Source organism: Thunnus thynnus, chromosome 12 (genome assembly GCF_963924715.1).
Source record: "Thunnus thynnus chromosome 12, fThuThy2.1, whole genome shotgun sequence".
In the NCBI taxonomy this organism is placed as follows: Eukaryota; Metazoa; Chordata; class Actinopteri; order Scombriformes; family Scombridae; genus Thunnus; species Thunnus thynnus.
In genome coordinates this window covers 8,801,782-8,817,060 of record NC_089528.1, presented here as the reverse complement: position 1 = coordinate 8,817,060, position 15,279 = coordinate 8,801,782, and the positions used below count along the sequence as shown (strand labels likewise).

The 15,279-nt window shown below is 38.5% G+C and overlaps 1 protein-coding gene across 4 annotated transcripts; it reads right to left on the bottom strand.

The window, feature by feature from the left end:
- Nucleotides 1-1,355: 1,355 nt before the first annotated feature.
- On the bottom strand, nucleotides 1,356-14,374 carry LOC137193800 (amyloid beta A4 precursor protein-binding family B member 1-interacting protein-like). Of its 4 annotated transcripts, XM_067605176.1 has the most exons (14): nucleotides 14,193-14,373; nucleotides 13,956-14,091; nucleotides 11,037-11,096; nucleotides 9,491-9,578; nucleotides 7,682-7,881; nucleotides 7,517-7,588; nucleotides 7,257-7,416; nucleotides 6,992-7,113; nucleotides 6,823-6,897; nucleotides 6,522-6,665; nucleotides 5,008-5,118; nucleotides 3,584-3,682; nucleotides 3,324-3,408; nucleotides 1,356-2,056 (listed from the first exon to the last, which is right to left on the bottom strand). In XM_067605176.1, the coding sequence occupies exons 2-14, from the start codon at nucleotides 13,986-13,988 to the stop codon at nucleotides 1,917-1,919; spliced, it is 1,389 nt and encodes a 462-aa protein (XP_067461277.1). In that variant the 5' UTR covers nucleotides 13,989-14,091; nucleotides 14,193-14,373; the 3' UTR covers nucleotides 1,356-1,916. The 4 variants fall into 4 exon arrangements, with proteins under 4 accessions (XP_067461277.1, XP_067461280.1, XP_067461279.1 ...); XM_067605179.1 differs by lacking the exon at nucleotides 5,008-5,118 and having other exon boundaries at nucleotides 14,193-14,374; XM_067605178.1 differs by lacking the exon at nucleotides 13,956-14,091 and having other exon boundaries at nucleotides 14,193-14,374.
- Nucleotides 14,375-15,279: the final 905 nt, after the last annotated feature.

Sequence of the window (15,279 nt, the reverse complement as noted above, 5' to 3'; positions counted from 1 at the left end):
TGGAGTTGTGTATTTACTATGCTAAGGTATGTGTCGGTGGGGATGGTGTTAAAAAGGGTGAACTGAGTGTATAGGATGCATTACAAAAAAAGAAAACTGTTTCTTCTTTCTGTTCTCTAACTTGTATATAAACTGTAACGTGAGAAGCTGCCAGTACAAGTACATTTGTCAGTTAGTGTGTTTTCACCTGTGAGTTTCCATCGGTGTCAGTGGAGGTGGTGCCAAGATTGGATGTTTTTTTTTTTATTTTATTTTATTTTTACTTGAATATTAATTTTATCCATCACTCACAGTGCCATTATAACTCGATCTGGGCAAAGTGGGCGTGTATGAACATTTATTTTTCTATGTTAAGTCACAGCTATATCATTTTCATCATCGATTATATTTTGTCATGCTGTCCAGCTACTGTAGCAGAGCCGTGTCTTGCTTAGAACAGCAAATGTGAAGCAAAAGGAAGGACTAACTTGTGTGTCTACATGTGTTTTTTGTTTTTTTTCCATTGTGTTGGAATAGCTGCACTGATTAGTTATCAACAACTGTGATGACTTTATGATTTCTGTCTTTGCAACATGAGAGTTGCCATCCAGAAGTATCAACTAACCTTTACACTTCTTTCATCGGTTGCTGGTGCGGTGCTTTACATTGGTGCTCAATAACCATAATCACCAACCCAAACAACCTCAACTCAAGACCGATCTACGTAGAAATGTAACAGAGGATTTTAGTCTCCTTATTTTGAGGGTGAACATTCATCAGTTTTGATTGTAATCTTCTTCAATCACTTCTGCATCTTAGTGAATGTAGGCGACTCAGCAGTAATGTTACTACAGCTAGATTCAGCCTGCAACATGTGTTTCTCGTCTCGAGGCTGTGCTGCATATGAAAGACACCTGCAGTGAAGGAATGAGCTGCAAACCCGAAGGGTCTTAAAAGCAGCGCTTGATATGAAATGTTTCTTCTTTTTTTTTTTCAACTCTACTACGACTATATGATGCCTGCTCTTACAGTGATTGTCGGTGCAAGTAAAACTCACTGTCAAATATCATCGAAGCTAATGTTTATCTCAGAATCTATGTTTGTAACAAGCCACATAAACAAACATAATCATATGTACTGAAATGACGGGCATTCAAGTTGAGCTATTGTTCAGAAATGGAACAAAAGTAGAATGGCTTTCTTTTGTTGTTGGGAGGGGGGGGGGGATTTATTATGTTTCTCCACACAGACACATAGAAAAGAAGACATAATGCCAACTCAGTCAAATGATCAGTATTCATTCAGCCACTGTGCATGGAAGTATAGAAACATCATTGCCACTACATCCCATTCTTGATTGTATTTTTTGTGAGAAAACAACTTTTTCTACCTAATGTATTTCTAGCTTTGCATTCAACTTGTTTTTACATCTGTGTCTGAAGCTGCTGAGGAAGGTTTGCTAGCAGTTTGTATGTAAAGGATTTATTTATACTTTTTCATAGAGAAATCATGAGACAACCACTGACGTGCAGAACTTTGTAATGTTTACCACTTTACGTCTAGCATTTCAGGGCATCACAGGTCAAGTTGCCTTTCTTTGATGTGTGTTTTCTTATGATGAAACGTGGAAGAAAAGAAGAAAAAAAAAATATCCGTAACTTAAATGTTCATGGGAACAGAATTCAATATTTGTCCTCTCTCAGTTTGTACATAGGATGTGTTCATTGAAATTTATGTACAGTCTTTTTGTAATAAACAGCTCATTGAAACGATGAACATAAAGGTGTGGTTTGTGTGTCATAAAACTGTTGGAGATGATTTATGTTTGTCTGAAACAGAACACAAATAAATACGATACATTTGAGAATAAATAACTGCTTTTAAAATATGCCTTTGTGCATCGTAAGCTTGTAACGAGGAGGGAACAGGTATCCGTCTCAAACTTGTGCGTGTTCAGGAGGAGGAGGAGGGATGAAGTCAGGTGGTAGCTCATGTGGATAGTCTTCAACACTTGTGGTTTTGGGTGGAGATGGACCAGCAGGTTGTGGGCTGATCTGAGGGACTTGACCATTTTTGTCTGTAGAGAGAATGAAATGAAAATCAAATCCAGAAATGCACAGTAGGTTTTAGGGTTTAAATATACAGTATTTCAAGCAGACAAATTCCTTCCCTCTATATTCCTCTCTGTTGCTGCTGTTCAAAAACAACAGAGTAAAGTTTTCACAAAAAAAAGGGCATGAACATTCTCAGAAATGTGTCATTTTTCTTGTGTTCTTAAATGCCATACATGTACCTTTGTATGTCTTCTATAAGTCAGTTAGGACTGACCAGCAGAGGCAGTATTGAATTTGCAATATGTATTATACTGACTGAGCTTTGAAATATAAGATATATATGTATACATTTTGCCAGTAAGCCTTTTAGGGAAACGTTGCAGTCATGGATCAACCTGAACAATTAAATATATATTTTTGTAAAACATACACATATTTTACTACAGATGCTTCTCAACTGGTTACTACTGGTTACTATCCTTTAACTAATTTAAGATTTTTATGAATGATACCACAAATAGCATATATTGATATTGCCAACATAACTGTAAGGAACGCATCTTGTATAAGCTTTCCTCTTGCATGCTACAATATTTTGTCGCATATATAATGTTGGACAATATGAGACGGGCATGAAGCTGTAATAATGATGTGACGCAGTCATGACACACCACCTTTGGAGGCCTGCTATTGGTTGATTCAGAGCTTGAGGGAGGGCATTTTGGTAGACATGATTGTCTTTATTAACAGGAGTCACTGCACTTAACACTCAATGTCAGGGTCACATAGACTAGTTACTTTTAGTTTCTTTATACAAAGACTCTTAAGTCTAAGCTTCTAAGAATTTTTTGACTCTTAGATCAAAGTTTAGGATCATATAACTTTTTTGTGCAGCTGATACACATTTTGTAGAGACTGTTTGACCCATAATTATTTAAAACATTCAAAAATCAACATTCAAACATATAGTTGCTTTCTTCATATTTAATATAATTCATTGAAATCGTTTTGTATAGTGTGATTAATGTTTTTTCTCCATAAACAAAAAGCTTAAAAACTAAAGAATAAACTCTCTCTGCTTTCCGAAAGCCTCATCAAGGATTAATCACCCATTTATCTGTGACTGATGAGGTATTTATGAATGATTTGTGGTTCAGAATTTTGATATAGAGACAAATTATGAGTAAATACTGTGACGGGTAAGAATATGAACAGTACTGTATGTAAGCGTTAAGACAATTTCTTAAAGGTTTTACATATACCTGCTCTGCTCTAAATGTGCAGCCTTACCTTTGAAGGCAGCGGGGTAGACACTTTGCAGAGTGGAGGCTCTTCTCAGTGCAGTCTGGTAGCTCTGATACAGGACAGTCCCATACTGAACACACACAGACAGAACACACATGTTTAACTCACCGCAGTAAAGAAATGTCTACATATTGATTATTTGTTCATAGCATTCCTAAATTTATAACTGAAGCTGGATTGTAATCGGTTTAACTTCATTGCTGACAGTGCAGTGCAGTTGTGTTACTGGTAGTGTTGAATCTGACCTTTGCTATTCTGATAGAGTTGACCCAAAGCAACAGTGTGTGTTCATTGTCACAGCACAGGAACTTGATGTAGTGCGACTCTTTCTGGATACAAGGGTGCTGGGGAAAGAGTCAGGCAGAGAGAATGTTAAATACTGTAAATACTGTACTGTACTGCTTTGACTTTGTGTATTTGTAGTGTGCACAACAGCCAGCAGAGGGCAGACAATATCCAGCTCGGATTGCACTGTGGCCAATGGAGCTTGAATAACATTGGTACTGTCAAAACAGAAACTATGTCCATGGGGAACATTCTTTATGAAAAACAGGATGGTATAAAAGTTTTCACTGTGAATGCAGCTGTCTCTTAATTAACTTAATTACAATTTAATTACAATTAGAGACAGTCAACGTTTTGCTTGTCAAGGTTCCAAGTACTAACAAACCAAGCTGCCAAAAGAGAGATGAAAAAAAACAACAAAAAAAACACAAAGTTCCCACAGGTCAATGTGCAAAACCAGTAATGATTCGCTGTTTTCTTCATTCATCTCACTTCCCCGTAACATGACTTTGCTCTAATTTCCCACGACATCAAGAACACTTTGTATTTTCTCATGTCAACCTGATCTGTATCTGTTAAAGTGTCGAAGTGTTGAATCCTATTTTTGTCACATTCAGCCTTCCTCTCATGCTCTAAAATTGCTGCCCGCTAAAACCAAAACTTTTGTGTCGTGTCCCCATCACTTCAGAGGACGTTCCATTGACTTACATTCATTTCTCTGGAGACTTACCCTAACCCTTGCCTTAACCTAACATAAACCTTACGTTAACCTAACCCTAACCTAAAACCAAGTTTTCACCTTACAATTTAATGCTTTACATCATGGGGACTTGACTTTGTCCCCACGAGGGAGACGAGTCCCCACATTGTGATTTATTACTCATGTCCCCAAAACGTGAGTAATATCTGGTACAGATACACACACACACACACACACACACACACACACATACACACATACAATCATTTTCTGTTCAGGCCCGTCTCTAGCCTAAAGGAAAATGTCTGTTACATGATAATCACCTACTACAAGGCTGCAACATCTGTATACCAGGTCACTGACTTTTTGGTATTTTTTTATGGATTTTTTGACTAAACAAGCTTCCTCATAATGTTTATTAGAAAGAATAATGTAATTTGGTACTAATTTTAGGAAAAATAGAGACATTTGTACACTTCCTATTGATACACAGAGAACAGAGATATTTCTGTCTATGTTGCTGCCCAAACACGCAAACAAGCAACATTCTCTCAATAACACCCTCAAGTTTAGCAAACCACATAAGAAACACACGACTGACTACATCCTGCCTACTTGCTATGTGCTTTTATGATTTATGATTTTATGCTATCAGTCTTTAGTGAGTATAATTTCTTAGCTCACCTTTAGTATGAAGCAGAAGTTGGTGGGAGCTTTGTATCTCTGTTTGTAGTTGTTGGTGGTGTAGATGTTGACTTTTTCGAAATGGACAAAGCAGGCAAGATCACTACAACTCTGCCGGGCAGAGAAAAACAGCAAATAATCACACTGACCTGTAGGAATGTGGAACATATTGCTACATAGTTGTTGAGATTCTGCTCTGAGCATGTTATGAATATGTGTGTGTGCGTGAGAGAATGAAATACATCCATTTTCTTGAGCACATTTCATGGTAGGTATTCAAAATGACAATTCTAAGAAAACAATTCAGTACCTGCCCATTTTTCTTTATTCTACAATCAAAGGAAGTCCATTTCAACACATCATGTTCACACATTTAATAGAGATCATTCAGCTCTGATAAAATGTTGTTCACTGGAAACACCTCCACTTCCTACAAGTCTGCAAAGACTCTTTTACTGATGTTTTATCTTTCAGGTTTCTCACTGACTCTTCCCGTTTGATCACACCTCTGTTATTCTCACCTCTTCAGGTAGGTTTTGTGTCTGTGTTGCAGTCACATGTGGGTGCATTTGAGGCTGCAAGAGAAGCTCTGCCTAATGAACTATCCTTTCCAGATTCTTTCTTTGCTTCGTCCATGCGTCCTTGACCTCAGATGATTCTCGCAGCTCTCTTATGTTTGTGATTTGCACATCTGCCTTGCACAGTTTCCCTCCCTCATCTATTTCTTCCATTCTTCGGAGTTAGCCCGGGCGGTGTTTTTCTGCTCTGTCTCAGTGATAAGACGACATGTTTCTCTTTAACAGCAGCAAGGCCTCAGTTCACACTGTCCATCTTCATTTCTCCTGCTCTTCCTCTTGCCTTTCTGTCTCTGCTATGCTCGAGCACTCAGACGTAAGCCATGATGGACTTTTCTTGTCTCTTTGTTTAAGGAGTGCTGCTTGTCTTCTCCGGTTTTTTCTTTTCATTTCTCCATTTTCTCATCAAGTAGACAGTTGTTAATAGTCTGAACTTGACATAATTTCTCAAAATTACAGATGTATTTCATCTTCTAAGTAAACAGTGTTTTAAATTGATCATGCTAACATTCATTTCAAGTCTAAATTATCCACTGATTTGCAGTTTTGAATGTTTAAATTCAGGTTGTAAGTTTAAACACTGTGCAGCTACTGCTTGACACAAATCCCCTGCAAGACAGTGAATAATGTGCACGAAATCTTCTGTCTGGTGCCAAAATATCACCCCATGAAACCATAACTGAGTATTTGTTGCATTCATTGTCATGACCACAACCCAGCATCATTTGCTCCAGGCATCACTTGTGGGGGTTTCCGCCACAGAGGTTGCTAAATATTACCTCTCACTTTTCTGTTATAGCTATAGAAACAAGTAGACTGGTGTGAACAATGCATTGTTAACTATGTTTCTTGTCTCTATATTTGGCACTAAATTCAGTATCTGCTTGCATTTAAGGTGAAATAGGATGTAGAATGTTCTCATAGTTTGATTTGTCATACCTTTGATTTTCCTTTGGGTACAAAGTAGATGCCCGAGGCCCTGAGCACAAAGTAGCGAGGTTTCCAAACCTTCTTTCCATCTTCCTTTAGGTGCAGCACGCCCTCAAGATCAGGGACAATCAGAGTAGAACCCCCAAAATGCTCCTGCAGGGTCAGAGGAGAAAGATAACATGCAAAACTGAGTGGATAAAAGAAAATAATCATTTGTAAAACAAGGCAAAACTTCTCAAACTGTTTTCATCTTTGAGATGACACAACTTCGACATATAATGACATCATTATGGTGAGGTGTGTCACTCACCTTGAGTAAGAGTTCTTTGGCTTGTTCGGTAATATTACTCAAACATGCCTTCTGCTTTTTCCACATGTAAAATAACTACAGGATGAGAAAGACGTGGTTGAGTTTACTATCTGAGCATTAAACCGTGCAATCAAGCTTTGGCGTGAAGAAAATGCTTGCTCCTACTCACCTGAGGGTCTGTGAACATCACATACTTCTGAGGTCTCAACACAAAACAGATTTTATTCTCACTGTGGCGAGTCCACGCAGACAGCGGCTCCACTAAGCATTCATGGTCCTCAAAGCCTCTTTCTAAAAAAGATGAGATAGCACACTAACACACTCAATAGCCAGAAACTCCCTGAGCTCCTCTGAAACTATATAATATACTGGATGTGCACACACTTATGATTTCCTGCATACGATTTGAGCGTGTGTGTGTGTGTTCAACCCACCGATCTGCAGCTCAGGGTTTGTTTCACACAGGCTCCAGTCGATGCTGCAATCACAGTGCGTCTTCTCAAACAGCATGTCCAAAAGCTCTCTGACTGTCTGTCTCCCATCCACCATCAGAGTCTTGAAGCTGCCGTCACTCATCAGCACCTTTACTATCAACTAGCATACACAGCACACCTCAGTTCGCCTCTATACTCTAACTATATTGGATTGAAAGTATGAACTCTGTCCATGTTTGATTCAAGCCTGCTGACTTTACCTTCCTCACGTTGGCTTCTTTCAGCTTCTCCAAAGCCAATTTTATCTTCTCTGCCTTTGTCTTAGGTTCCCCCTGGAAGCATAATATGAGGAGGCGATCAATTCCTTCTCCATATTCATGAAGTTACGACTTTATTTTTATAATTGGCGAGAGATTCTAGGTTACCGTCTGCAGCACTCCAGAGGATTCAGCAGTTTTTGATGGTGGTGGGGAGGCAGCCGCTGAATCAGATCGCTGAGTCATGGCGGGTGTTGCAATCTTATTATCTGTGAGCGTCTGAGGTCTCATTTCCAATGTGGTCGATTTTGATCCCAGGTCAGCCACCAGAGCATCCAGGTCATGGTCCTCCAGTTCATTAAGACTCTCTGTAAGGAGATGAGGAGGCAAAGGTGGCCTGAAGGTTAGAAAAAGTAAAGGTAAAGGTCAAACCCTGGACTGCTTCCCTCATTAACACTGCTAAGGTGCCATTGAGCAAAGATCTGAACTCCCAGCTGCTCCAGTAAAGCGGCTCAGTGGCCGGCAGATCAGCCTGTGGTTGTACAGCAGCTCTCACTACAACTTCCCTGGAAACTGAAGGTTAGAAAAGATTCATCCTGTTGTTACAAAGACGCATAACTCAAAACAGAGACATGTGAGAAATTCTCAGTTTTCAGTTAGTTTCAAATGTTTGTGCTTACAGAGCCGATTCTATTCATTCACACATTTACTGAATTTCAAACTTTTTCTTTTAACAGGTAGAAGAGGCCAAAATATCTACCAAAAAAAAAAGTTGAGAAAAGAGTTGAGAAAACTGAGTTTGTTGTTGTTGTTACAAGTTTGGAAACAACTTAATGTTCTCAATGTTCAACTTAATGAAGGGGCTTTTAGTGAACTAATGAAGTAACATGATTTCAAGTTCTGAAAGACCAGACTTGACACTATCTAATTCCATTTAGTTAATGAAGAGTTGATTTAATATAACTGATTATTGAGATTTTACAATGTAGAGGAGTCTGGTACTGTTTAAAGTGAACTCCAGAAATGTGTTCATATGTGTTTAATAGCATTCTGCTATTAAAGAACACAATTAACAGAACTTTCTCACTGTGTATTAAATTGCAACTTAAGTTTCAAAGTTATTAGGATTTGGTCATTTTTATTGAAGCAAGAGATTAATTTGGTTTGTTGGCACAGATTTTATTTTTTCCTTTAATGCCATTTATTTCATTTTATTAATTTAATTTGTGCCATGCTGGCAGCAAAGGATGACAGCAGAGATGGTATTGTCAGTGGTTGGTCAGTCCGCTCACCACTTTGGTCCACATTGAAATATCACAACAGCTATTGGATGGATTGTCATAGAGTGTTGTACAGACATTAATGGTGCACAGAGGATGAGTCCCACTGAATCTGGTTATGCCGTGAAAGTGACCAGAGGACACCCAGAGGGGTGTCAGAGTTAAATGTCTTGTCTATCGGATGGGTTGCCAGATAATTTGGTGCAGACATTCACAGTCGATGTGAACTTTAACAATCCCTTTCCTTTTCATCTAGCGCCACAATCATGCCAAATACTTTGGTTTATCTATCTAGCAGTTTGGTTTTCTTCACAATAAGTAATAAGTTACAGCCTCACAGAGTGTGTTTTACAGTGTGTGGGCCTACAGCCACACACTGTAAAACACTGGAAGTGTGGCTGTAGGTTCTTGTTACTGTGTGTTTTACCACCACCATTCACTCATTCTTCCCTTCCCAGGGTCAAACTAAATACCTCCCATTCTATTCCCTCTAGTTTTTAGAGGTTGGAATGACCTTCTGGCACAAGAAAAAACAGAAGTCACTCCCCATCTCCCAACAGATGCTGGAATCCTAATTCTTGAAAGGGGACTTTGAAATGTATCTGTGTAACACTGCTCATCTGGAAACTGAACTTTTTTTCTGTTCTTGCGGCTGCGAGTTGCTTTAAAATGTGTTATAGTCTGAATGAGCGCTTACCATTCAGGTCTGTGAAGCCGATGGAGAAGGTGCTTTCACTCTGTAAAACAGGAACCTCTTCTGGTGTGTCAGCTGCAGAGATTAGACTCTGCAGGGAGGAGATGTAATGGAAATGAATTAACAAACATATCACACCTTCAAGACTTCACCGTCTTTGCCAACACCCACAAATGACATCGTCGTATGTTGAGAAAATCAGATTTTAATTTCCCAAGAACACTTCATTACAGAGGTTGTGTGTTTGACAGAAGCTACAGTTTGTAGTTTCTTGTAATCAAAGAGCAGCCTAAAAATAGAAGTAGGCCACATGTGTCCTTGAACTGCTCTGAACTGTTGTTTAATTATGTTACACAAGCCTGTTATTTATCAGTGATTTTGTTTCCCTCTCTGTTTCCAAGCTGTACCAATAACAGAGAACACATTGCAGTCAGCTTGTGCACAGACAATTAATCATATGTCAGACTGTTAAGAACTGCAATTAGCCATCTCATTTTTCTTCACAACCAAGACAATGGCCCAAGATGTCTGGTGAATCTGTGATTCTATTGAAGAATTTGAATGGTATGAAGGGAAATGGCTAATATCTCAAATGCAACATTTTAATGATTAACATTAAGTCTCCACAGGCTCAGTCATACTCTATAAACAAGCTGGGAAGACTGCCTGACTGTACACAGAATGAAGCCTCCCAGCATGCAGTTCAACCTTGATGGCTGTGGCTGAAAACATATGTTGGCATGCTGGAGCTGGTGCTTAAATGACACCTCCGAGCTCCTTCAGTCAGGGATAAAAAACATTCCTCTTTGTCTTCTGGCTCCAAGGCAGTAAAGCAGCGAATGAACCCAATCAAGTCAATAAATGGAATTACTTCAAATCCTTTTGTTTCTCAGAGTTTCTGCGAAGATGAACGCTTTAATCAAAATGCTTTTCTTGTAGACTCCGGTCTGTGGAGTGGTGTGTTGTCACTGTGATGGCTTTCCAAGAGGACGGATGCCAAAGTGACATATAGAGCCTTTTTCTGGTATGTCTGATGTAATGCTGGAGATTGATCCCATTCTTAGGGCTGCACTCGTTCAGCATACATGCACAGTAATGACTTGCACCCCAGACTAGTGTTGTATCAGTTTAGAAGCGTGTAATGTTTTTCTTGGCGAGCCGCGGTCATATGATGAAGCAGCTTATGTGCGCTTAAGGAAATCTACAGCGATCGCCCACAGTCCAATCCAGATGTGATGACTTCACATCACAGCATCGCCTTACATTTCTCTGTCTTATTTTTATGTTTTAAAACAAAGGCTGCCAATGTGTAATCAGATAATGTCCAAATTAGAGAGGTAAGGTAATGAGTGATTGGCCTGATTCACTTCTTGTAACCTGTTCCTACTTCAAAAGCAGGAACATTCAGCGAGAGCTCATCTCATCTGGTCATGTTTTGAGAAAGAATGTGACCAAAGATGTTTGATATCACACTGATGTGTTTCTCACTTGCATAGGAAATGTACTAATACATTATGGGATATACTGTCCAGAAATCAACACAACTCACCTGAGAGAGATGATCTATCTCTCCCAGCAGGTCACTGAACATGGCATCTATGTCGGCCATCTGAAAATAGAAGAAGAAAATTAGATTTTAGTAGCAGTACATGGTAGATAATAGACTACAGCAGGAGCAGCAGGAACTGAAAAACTGGACAATTTCAGTTCAGTTTGAATTCAGTTTCAACTTGGTTTAACACCAGTTTGTCATGCAGAAAGTGGAAATAAACTACAGTAGGAGGCCAGCACAACAATTGACATTCTTGTGTTATGGAGATGGAAACATTCTTTGACCCACGCATTCACGCACATGTACACAGTTTAGATATGACTGTCAAAGCTGTAAAAGTAGATAATCAGTATGCAAAGCTTGTGCTTAATCATTCCACAGAAAGAACCACAAATATCTGTCTCTAAATGTTCAAAGTCACAAGCTTGCACACACTGCCGTATCATTGCCATGACAGAGCAGTGTGTGTGGCATGGCAAAATGACTCCCATGTTTCCTTGAAAATGTCTTAGAATGAAGACTTCTTACTTTAAATTGAATTTCTAAGAATCAAAGATACTGTGAGTGACTCACTGAATAATGTATGAATGATGGGTGATAACTCAAATCAAAATGCATCACATTCTTTACCCGTAATTGATCATTTCTGAGGGAAAAAAAAGAAAAAGGAGGCTTTATATTGAGATCAAAGATTTTCATCAGGCAAATTTTTGTGGAACTATGTGTCTGGGGTTGTGCATATGGAGGCGGCATCTTGCCAGCTTTAGGGTCAAAAATACATCTCGCATGTGGAGCAGCTTAAAAAGCTGAAGAATGAGCTCTCTGCTTCCTGCCAGCTCTGTGAGACTGCTGCTATGTGCGGTTATCAATAACAATAGATAATATACTGTACTGTAAAACCACAGCAGCCTGCACAAAACCTAGAAACAGCACATATAAACAACACATATGGAGGTGGGATTAAGAAGACACATTCCATATATTTTCTGTTTTGTATGCTATACCACCATATTTATTTTAAGGACGCACAATTAGACCCTTACACTCTTACTAGGGCTGCAACTAACAATTATTTTTCATTATCGATTCATCTGTCAACTATTCTCTCAATTAATCAATTAGTTGTTTCGTCCATTAAATGTCAGAAAATAGTGAAAAATGTTAATCACACAACTTAAAGATATTTAGTTCACATCATAAGAGGCCAAAGAAACCAGAAAATATTCATATTTGAAGACTGGAATCAGAGAATTAGGACATTTTCTTTGTAAAAATGTCTCGGAATTATTCATCGATTATCTAAATACTTTGCAATTAATTTAATAGTTGTCAACTAACTTTTACCTTTACCAATCTTCTTCTGTGGTAATGCTCATCTTCATTAATGTAGAACCTTCTGTATCCTTGTGCGTTTTCATATGACATGTTTGAATGTCATGCTCACTGTATCTATTTTACTGCATGGCTAACAAGCTCTCATCTCACCACCTTTCATTTGAAGAAATTAGATTTCACCTTTCACATATTCTGTTTTTCATTATTTTATGTACCTAATTAAGTTTTTATTGCTATGATATTTCAAAGCATCTCAATGCTGTAATTCATTGACCACATTCCATTTCACATATCTTAATTTTTAGTTTGCTCAGTGCATGCTGGGAGAGGCTCCAGGCTTCTGTGACCTTACATACATTTAAGTAGTTTAAATAAGAATTGAAACAGTCAGTTTCCCAGCTGGGATCACTTTTATCTTTTCTTTCTGCATCTTAATTTAACCAAACAGAGAGCGGGGCCGCATCAGAGCGCAGCAGACATCTGTTCGGTTATGTTTAACTTTACACTGAAATGTTTTAAATATTAAAGCTGTAGCCGGAGCTGTGCAAAGTGCATAGTCTATCTTGTGTATAGTAAATCTGTACGTGGTGTTTGAAGCATTCATAAATTTTGAGTCTCTGTCTTACGTTTTACTGCTCCGTACCACTTGTTCTTCTTCATACAAAGATGCTTACATATACACACACATGCAGCCTAATGTATATATGCACAAACAGAGGGACGTATACAGTTTTGCCTGTGCTGTTCAGTCTCATTCTCTGTTTACGCCGAACAGTAAACAGACCATCCATTAAACTGTAATGAGGTAAAAGGGGAAGAGGGGAGAGGGTGACAGAGGACTAAGAATTGCTTCCATATGAAAGTGAAATTTTTGGATCAAGAAGTGAACTTTACCTTTGTGGTGTCCCATGACTTCTGCCTCACATATGTGAAAATCAAATCCTAACTTCTGTTTTCATGGTCTCATAAAACACACACATATATACATATATATACTGAAAATCTATTTTCAGTTTTAATTACTGGTATCTATATGTGTCAGGGACTTTGCAGTGACTTTCTCAGGCACGTGCTCATCAAAGTATGCATTACAAAACCACATTTGTTTCTGAATTCCACACTCTCATCAGGCATGTCGCATTGTTGCTGCCGTCTCCCACTGTGGTCTCACACATCAACCAAACCGCCAGGAGACAGACAGAAAGACAGGCAGGCAGGCAAACAGGCGGACGAGCCAAAGCTTGAGTACAAAAAGTGATTTATTGAGACTTATATGCATGAAAGGAATCAGAAAGCATTGCCTGCTGACAGTAAACCAACATGTTTTCACTTTTCTCGTGGCCGAGAGCTTCTTACTTTTTTCTAATTAGTTGCACAACCATCCATTGGCTGCCACGAGAGGACATGTGTTTGTCCTAAACAAAGCTGATGTGACTGCTCAAATATTTAACTCTTAAAGAGACGAGTACGATGCTGAAATGTAGTTTTACACAGCTTAGATATTAGCATTGTATATATATTGATATTTACCATTCAGTTTCTATATAAATACACAGCAGCAAAACATCATTTAGTTCTTACCTTCTCAGGCTCTTTCACACTTTGAAGCATCATGAGGTGCGTATAAGTGTGTATAAAGGCTCAGAGGTCACTGTATGAGAAATCACTTGAACACGTGACTTGCTATCACTGCCCCCACACGTATTAGCTGAATTTCCTGTGAAATCAGGAAGTAGATGACTTCTCTGGCAACGCAGAGTGAGGTTGACATTTCTAATTATGAGATGTGTCGGTGGTGCTCTTACTGCAGCTACTGACCATGATGCGCTTGTCTCTTCTCTTCATTTTGTCAAACCTTGTACATTATTTTGTCAGATTCGACTTCCTCTCAGCACTTTGTGGGCATATGCAGACCACAATTGATTGATATATCTCCCTTGCTCTTGTGTAAGTTTTGTTGCACCTTTGTTTTTCTAGGATACAGGGTTTGATGAGATCAGAAAGTTTCTAACTTGATTCCACCCACTTCAACTCTTAACCAAGTGTAATTAATCAGCATAACTAAAAACACCTGTGTGGCTGTGTGGGGCCTTTAAATAAATGACCTTTTTCAGTAGCGAGTAGATTAAGTGATTACACTTTGATATTCAGTACTGTGATTATATTACAGCTACAAATCCCAGTGACGTGTTAAACACAGGAGGTTCAATATGTGAGTGTGACGGCTTTGAAGTTGTTTAACGGGAAACTTCGAGGGTGCTGGGATGAGTAACAAAAGTAAAGTAATGAGTAACTAATAAACTGTTTTTAGCTGTTGAGCAGCTAATTAGTAAACTTACTTTTTAAATGACTAATATATAATGTGTTAGTGAGAGTTTTTAAGTAACTTGCCCAACAATGCATATAACTAAGTTGCAAAGAAACAAGATTAGCTTGAAAATAAACATTGATCCCATGATTCCCATTCAGGGAAATTAAAAGTCACGGCAGCAGAGAAGCTGGAAAGAATATTATTTACATTAGCAGGAGATGTAACTCTAAACAATATGAACACAGTAATAAGTCTTTTTCCTCAGCAGATGTTTTGACATGTCAAAGCAGGAAGTGCTCACGTGCTATTAATAACGTTAATGATGAGTTGCAATTCGCTCTCTTGTATAATTTACTGTGACACTTAAATGGAACAGAGCCATCTAATGTAATGTGTTTTTCATGCTATGACAAATCAAAATGAAAAAGGACCAGGATTTTACTCAGAAATACTACAGTAAATATTGCATATGTAATATGCCATGTATGTGTTGAATGTCAAGATACGTTATGTTCTGTTGTACTTGTTGCACAAAAATGAGAAAAACATAAATGATGAAACTACTGTTAGTCCCACAGTGAAGACACAGTCTAG